Source organism: Octopus bimaculoides, chromosome 8 (assembly GCF_001194135.2).
Source record: "Octopus bimaculoides isolate UCB-OBI-ISO-001 chromosome 8, ASM119413v2, whole genome shotgun sequence".
Classification (NCBI taxonomy): domain Eukaryota; kingdom Metazoa; phylum Mollusca; class Cephalopoda; order Octopoda; family Octopodidae; genus Octopus; species Octopus bimaculoides.
This window is the reverse complement of record NC_068988.1, coordinates 50,730,510-50,737,134: the sequence shown is the minus strand read 5'-3', so window position 1 is coordinate 50,737,134 and position 6,625 is coordinate 50,730,510. Positions and strand designations below refer to the sequence as shown.

Sequence of the window (6,625 nt, the reverse complement as noted above, 5' to 3'; positions counted from 1 at the left end):
TATTTATTTATTTATTTATATATACATAAATTTCTAGTAGTGTGACGTATGGATTCATAGAACATTGTGGCCAACAGACCTCATAGTAATCCAATACAGAGGAATATAATGAATAGTTTAATACAACTGAAATCACGAATTATTTAATGAGGAGTATATAAACCATAAAACGTCAAGAGATATGAGGAGGAGTGCGTATATTTACTTAACCGCTTGTAATTCTTAGGATTACGGCTGTTTTGCAGCCTTCTTCGTGTAACAATATTTTCAGAGTATAATAAATTATGTTTACATGGCTGCATTAATAAACATGCTATGCTTTATACATCGCAATTGTATATTCACAAATCAATGACGATAAATAAAGCTAGTTTCTCAGATTACCAGAACATCATGATTAAACCAACAATTCCACCATGTCTACCAATTTCATATGCTCTCTGGGCAAGCCGACGCACCACCAAGGTAGGGTGCGTCGACAGTTCAGGTCTTTGAAGGTACACAGTTCTGACAAGTGATCAAACCTCTTTCATCCTTTCTCCTGGACTAGTACAATTGAGCATTGTCATTCTAGGAAAGGGATATTCTGATCAATGCCAGTAATGTCCATGTCTTCGTATCCATACTCATCAGTTCTTTTTGCCACTTTATGACTCTATATCCATTATTACTATTATTGAAGATGTCGTACAATATCCAGTATCGTGAAGTTGACTGAGCATATTGTGCCTACCGAGTGTTTGTACTGTCTGTCAAGGACTTTAGACAGACATTACTTTACACAATACGGACGCAGTTCCAGGTAAAGCCGACTTTTGCAATACACCTAGATTGTAGGGCATTTCTAAAGATTCCATATATTTCTTCAGGTTGAGTGGTATTGAACCCAATGCTCTCATGATACAGGGACAACCTTTATGTTTGACTCTCCTTGCTGCCACATCTTGGCAATCTCAATTCTCAGAGTTCTATATTTAACAATCGTTTTTCTTTCATGATAACATGTTGATCAGTCACTGTTCCGTCGATTACTAGGCACTCTTGTTTGTCTCTCCTAAAGGTTACTATGTCTGGCTTTCGGTGCTCTAACACCTTGTCTGTCTGGAAGTCAAAGTCCCAGAGGATCTTTGTCTTCCCGTTTTAGTCCATTACTTTTTCCAGTGTATGCTGGTACCAAACACTCGTTACCTGGTATCCATACTTCCAGCATATTAGCCAGTGAAGGTTTCGGGCTACCATGCCGTGTCTACGCTTGTACTCTTTCTGCGCAAGACTTTCACAAGCACTAACAATATGAGTCACGCTTTTGACCTTCCTACATATTCTGCAGAGGTTCGTTGCACTTGTGTGATATATATCCCTTTTTACTGAGTTGGTATTCTTGGGGAGCGATGCTTAGGCTTTCAGTCTTCTTTTTAAGGTCACCCTTGCTGAGCCACCTCCGTAATGCTTCCTGGTCTTTTAAGTTGTTAGTTTCACGGTGGAGTTAACCATGTAATTCCATGCGGAGTAGAATTGCTACTCCCTGGTTAGCTATTCGTGATCGGAATTCCTTAACACTCTCAAGTTCGTTGCTAGTAAATATTTCTGTTTTAGCTACATACTTTAGCAAGTCTTGTCTACTATTTACCAAATACTATATCATGTTTTTTCTTTAATTGTTGATGCTGTTTCGTATGCTAATCAGGCCACGTCCACCTTTACACTGCTTCATGTGTACGTTCACCTTAGGGCGGAGGGCACCATGCATGGTTAATCTCGGCTCGTGTCCATTTCAGGATGGGTGCGCTGTAGTAGACTACAGCAACAGCCCATATGTTGATGGCAGTCACAAGGTTCCTTGAGTTCAGTTTTGATTTCAAGAGATATTTGAAGCGCTTCAAATATGCAGTGATGACCTTGTCTTTCATTTCTCTGTGCAAGATATTGTCCAGCTCCAGGATCCCGAGGTAATTGTACTCATCATCATCCGAGTCCTCAATTCTCTCTCCGTTTGGCAATGCTACGCCCTTACAATCTGCTTTTTTGTCCCGTTTCAAAGTGAGCACAACACACGTCGAGATACCGAATTCCATCCCTATATCCTTGCTGCATATCTATAATCTCAACCAACCTCTCCATTTCAGGCTCTGTTTTCGACAACAGTTTTAAATCATCCATGGAGAGAAGGCAGTTGAGACGAGGTTGATTCTTTCTTAGCTCATATTTCATTCACACTAAATAGACTTCAGTTTCCACTTCGACTTGCATATTCAATGAAAATTAATAAGGCTCAAGGGTAAATATTTTAAAAAGTTGAAATACATTTGCCTTAACCGATATTTTCTCATGGCTAATTATATGTCGCATTTTCAAGAGCACGAGCTATGAACAATATCAAAGTAAGAGCTATGACACTCAATTGGGATAACAGACAAGGCCAAAAACGTGGTGTAACATACACACAAAATATTGTCTACCATGAAGTACTGTGAGGAAGACCACCGCACCAGTTAGCATCACCCCCACACCAGCCGCTCCATCATTACACGTCCACATTACACCTTTAAGATCAGGGAACCAGTCAGGGGCCCGCTGGATCTCTCTCGGCATACCGGCAAACCACAAAATTGCACCAGCCCGCATCACTACTAACTCCAAGCCAGTCATATGTATGTATGTATGTATGTATGTGTGTCTGTGTTTGTCCCACCACCATTGCTTGACAACCGATGTTGGTGCGTTTGCGTCCCTGTAATTTAGCTGTTCAGCAGAAGAGATTGATAGAATAAGCATCAAGCTTACAGGGAATAAGTTCAGGGATCAATTTCTTCGACTAAAGGGTTGTACTCCAGCATGGCCACCGTCAAATGACTGAAACAAGTAAAAGAATAAAAGAACACCGGAGAAACGTTCCGTACCACTAAACCAAGAAGCTTCTTTGAATATGTACGATATATTTTAAGGTTAAATAGTAATTCCGTTTACGTTCGTGTAATTGAGATATTTTGGTTGGATTATATAGTCATTGGTGTTACATTATTTTCTATATTCTGTAACTATCACAATATACTTTTCTAGACCTGAAAGTTTTGGGTGGAGGGGGCCAGTTGATTAGATCGACCTCAGTACACAACTGGTACTTAACTTATCAACCCCGAAAGCACGAAAGGTAAAGTCGACCTCGGCAGAATTTGAACTCAGAAGGTAAAGACAGACGGTCATAACATGCAGACATTTCTCATGGCACCAGTACACTGTTTACAGATGCTTACATTTTTTTATGTTTTCCATGAATTTTTCACGGGTCCAGCTAGTTATTATTATTATTATTATTATTATTGTTAATTTTTTTCTGTTTCAGGATGACATCCTACAAATAGAATGTGTCTATGACACTACAGAAAGAACAAATTTTACAAATGTAAGTAATATTTCTGCAGAAAATATTAATTTTTAGATTTTTGAATTCTCTTTTTCATATTGTTACTTCAAATAACTAATATCACTTTTAGTTGACTATCTTTATATAGTTATTTCATCTAACTTGCTGATTTGTGAAGTTACGCCGAACAGCTGGTGTCGCGTGTGGGACGGATCCGTCTGTCATCCGAGTCCATAATGATGATCGCCACACCACCCTCCTTTAATCGGACTGGCAAGGCACGTTTCCTTTGCCTGGTTGCTGTGGCGAAAGAGGTTGTCTGGTGGACGAAGCTGAAAGGAAAAGGAAAAGGACAGAGACATTCCTCTTTGGTAAAGCCCTCATTGACTTTTACAAGTTTCACTTGAAAAGGAAAGTGAGGGCGGAGAGGGAGGTGCTGTCCTTGATAATGGCAAGAATTGATGTAGACCTGTGAGTCGGAGGAAAGAAGTTGGAAAAGATATTTGTCCGTGGTATTCAGGATGATCTTAGATGGTGGGTTTCTCGATTATCCCAAGAGGTCCGCCTGTATCAAGAGCCCCTCATCCATCACAAATTTCTTCCTTGAGCTGTATACTATGGACACTTCACTTCTTTTAATGTATACTGTATATACTTCTTTTTTATCATTCCGTTATATCTAAACCCCCAAACATTATGTCTGTCGTTGTATTGTACCCCTCATCCTCCGTCCTGGTGGCAAATAAAAGAAATCATTATTACTATTTCTAATTTTTGTAACCAGTGAATGTGTTTCACTGAAATAATATATCTTTGCGAGAGGTTTACAGACTTTTTCAACTAGCTAGTCGTGCTACTTCAGGCTGATGACGAGAAAAGATTCAGAAACGTCCCTGAATGCAGGCTAGGCTGGGTGGAGGAGTTTGTCTCCCCCTCGCAAAGATAAGGACATAGGAAATGTGTCAAGGCCGACAGGAAGCAGTCCAGCTTCCTAGGGCTAAATAGCAGTAGTATATTCCCTTATTGGGACTGTCACGTTAAGTTAGCAGTATACAATTACATTATTATTATTATCATTGTCATTACCTTTGCACAGCTTTTAACGCTGGAGATGTACTGCGGTGTCAGCTGTTCACTACCAGTGAACTAAGGTAACACCTCTTATTTTTCGAACACCTTCCGGAGTATTCGGGTGGTTCCAAGCTGTGCTGCTTTCTGCAAGTACTCCACCCTTATTGCAGCCCCTATTTGTTTCACGTACTTCTCCAGACTTTTGCTCACTCTTCCCAGGGCTCCGACAATTATTGGTACTACTGCTGCTTTCTTCACCGACCACAACTGCTTAACTTCCCAAGCTAATCTGTCATATCTATCGACTTTTCTTTCTTCCTTATCGCATTATTATTATTATTATTATTATTATTATTATTATTATTATTATTATTATTATTATCATCATCATCATCATCATCATTATTATTATCGAAGTAGCGAGCTGGCAGAGACGTTAGCATGCCGGCCAAAACGCTTAGCGGCATTTCGTCCGTCTTTACGTTCTGAGTTCAAACACCGCCGAGGTCGACTTTGCCTTTCATCAATTCGGGGTCGATAAACGAAGTACTACTGAAACACTGAGGTCGACGTGATCGACTAGTCCCCACCCCCAAAATTTCAGGCATTTTCAAGTCAACCAAACAAGGAAACTTGGTAGCTGGTAGTCTTCTTTATGGGCCTAGAAAAAACAAAATTTGAGACATTGAAAATAGAATGAACCCAATTTACAGAAAATTTGTGACAGAATAAGACATTAGAGCTTTTGTATTTTGTCTCGTTGTAAATTTGATGAAGATTAACGTAGTTTTCATACCTTATATAATCATTTTATAAATCTATTTTCTTTACAGGGTGGTCTTGGCACTGATGAAGAAATGTGTCAAGCCTTCATTATGCATTATCCACGAATAGAACTAAAACTTTGTACTAGTAGTTTAAAGTTTGATCGCAAACTGATCGGGTATGTATGTATTTATGTATCTATCTACCCATCTAACTATCAATCTATCTATCTATGAATTTATCCTCACACATTCATGCATACTTCTACTTACACACATGCTCAAACCATTCCACACACACTGCATACAAACACACACACTCACTTACATACATGCACACACATACACATAAGTATCTCTGTGTGTATTCACCCCTCCAACTATCTACTATTGATCTTTGAATCTTTGAGTATATGTTTATTTCTGTATATCAGTGAGTGTGTAAGAGTGTGTGCGTGCGTGTGTGTGTGTGACTCAGATTTCACTAAACTACGATCTTTAAGTGAGAACTGTTCCTCTTCTAGTCTTCATATTATCATCATTTGGCTTCAAGGCGGCGAGCTAGCAGAAACATTAGCACGCCGAGCGAAATGTTTAGCGGTATTTCGTTTGTTTTTATGCTCTGAGTTCAAATTTCACCGAGGTCGACTTTGCCTTTCATTCTTCTCGGGATAGATAAATAAAGTACCAGTTGAGTCCTGTGATCGACTATCCTATCCTCCTCCCCCCCAAAAATCCAGGTCTTGTGCCTATTGTAGGAAGGATTATTATTTGGTTTTACAAGTGGAATCCATGCTCGAATCACCTCTGGTGAGTTTTCTCTAATTTTGCTTGTCTTTTGCCATTTTCGGCCGTTGAAATTGTAATTATTGTTTGGTTGATGTATTCAAGCATCTTCTAAAATAGTTTTTACCCCGTTTCAATCACGGAACGGGTGGAAAGTCCGTTCTGAAAACATTCTCGGACACATTTTTCAATCTATGTCTAAACAGAGAAGTGGGTGTAGGAGAAAATGTATTGGCTTCCTCGTGTTCAATTGACCCGAGGCATAGTAGTCAACCAAGCGTATCGGTCGCCACTCCCTTTGATTTTTGCAAAGAACCTACTGACAATAACACCACCACCACCAACAACAACAACACTACCATCACCACCAACATCAACAACAACATCGTTGTTGGCACTCCGTCGCTTACGACGTCGAGGGTTCCAGTTGATCCGATCAACGGAATAACCTGCTCGTGAAATTAACGTGCAAGTGGCTGAGCACTCCACAGACACGTGTACCCTTAACGTAGTTCTCGGGGATATTCAGCGTGACACAGTGTGACAGGGCTGACCCTTTGAAATACAGGCACAACAGAAACAGGAAGTAAGAGTGAGAGAAAGTTGTGGTGGAAGAGTACAGCAGGGTTCGCCACCATCC

At 40.0% G+C, this 6,625-nt stretch overlaps 1 protein-coding gene across 1 annotated transcript in view; it reads left to right on the top strand.

Moving 5' to 3' along the window:
* Window positions 1-6,625, top strand: part of LOC106881907 (DBH-like monooxygenase protein 1) — a 34,913-nt gene that overhangs the window by 20,243 nt on the left and 8,045 nt on the right. Inside the window, exons 9-10 of the mRNA XM_014932430.2 lie at window positions 3,344-3,403; window positions 5,269-5,378. Of these exons, the coding sequence (XP_014787916.1) occupies window positions 3,344-3,403; window positions 5,269-5,378 (170 nt within the window). The remainder of the gene's footprint in view (window positions 1-3,343; window positions 3,404-5,268; window positions 5,379-6,625) is intronic.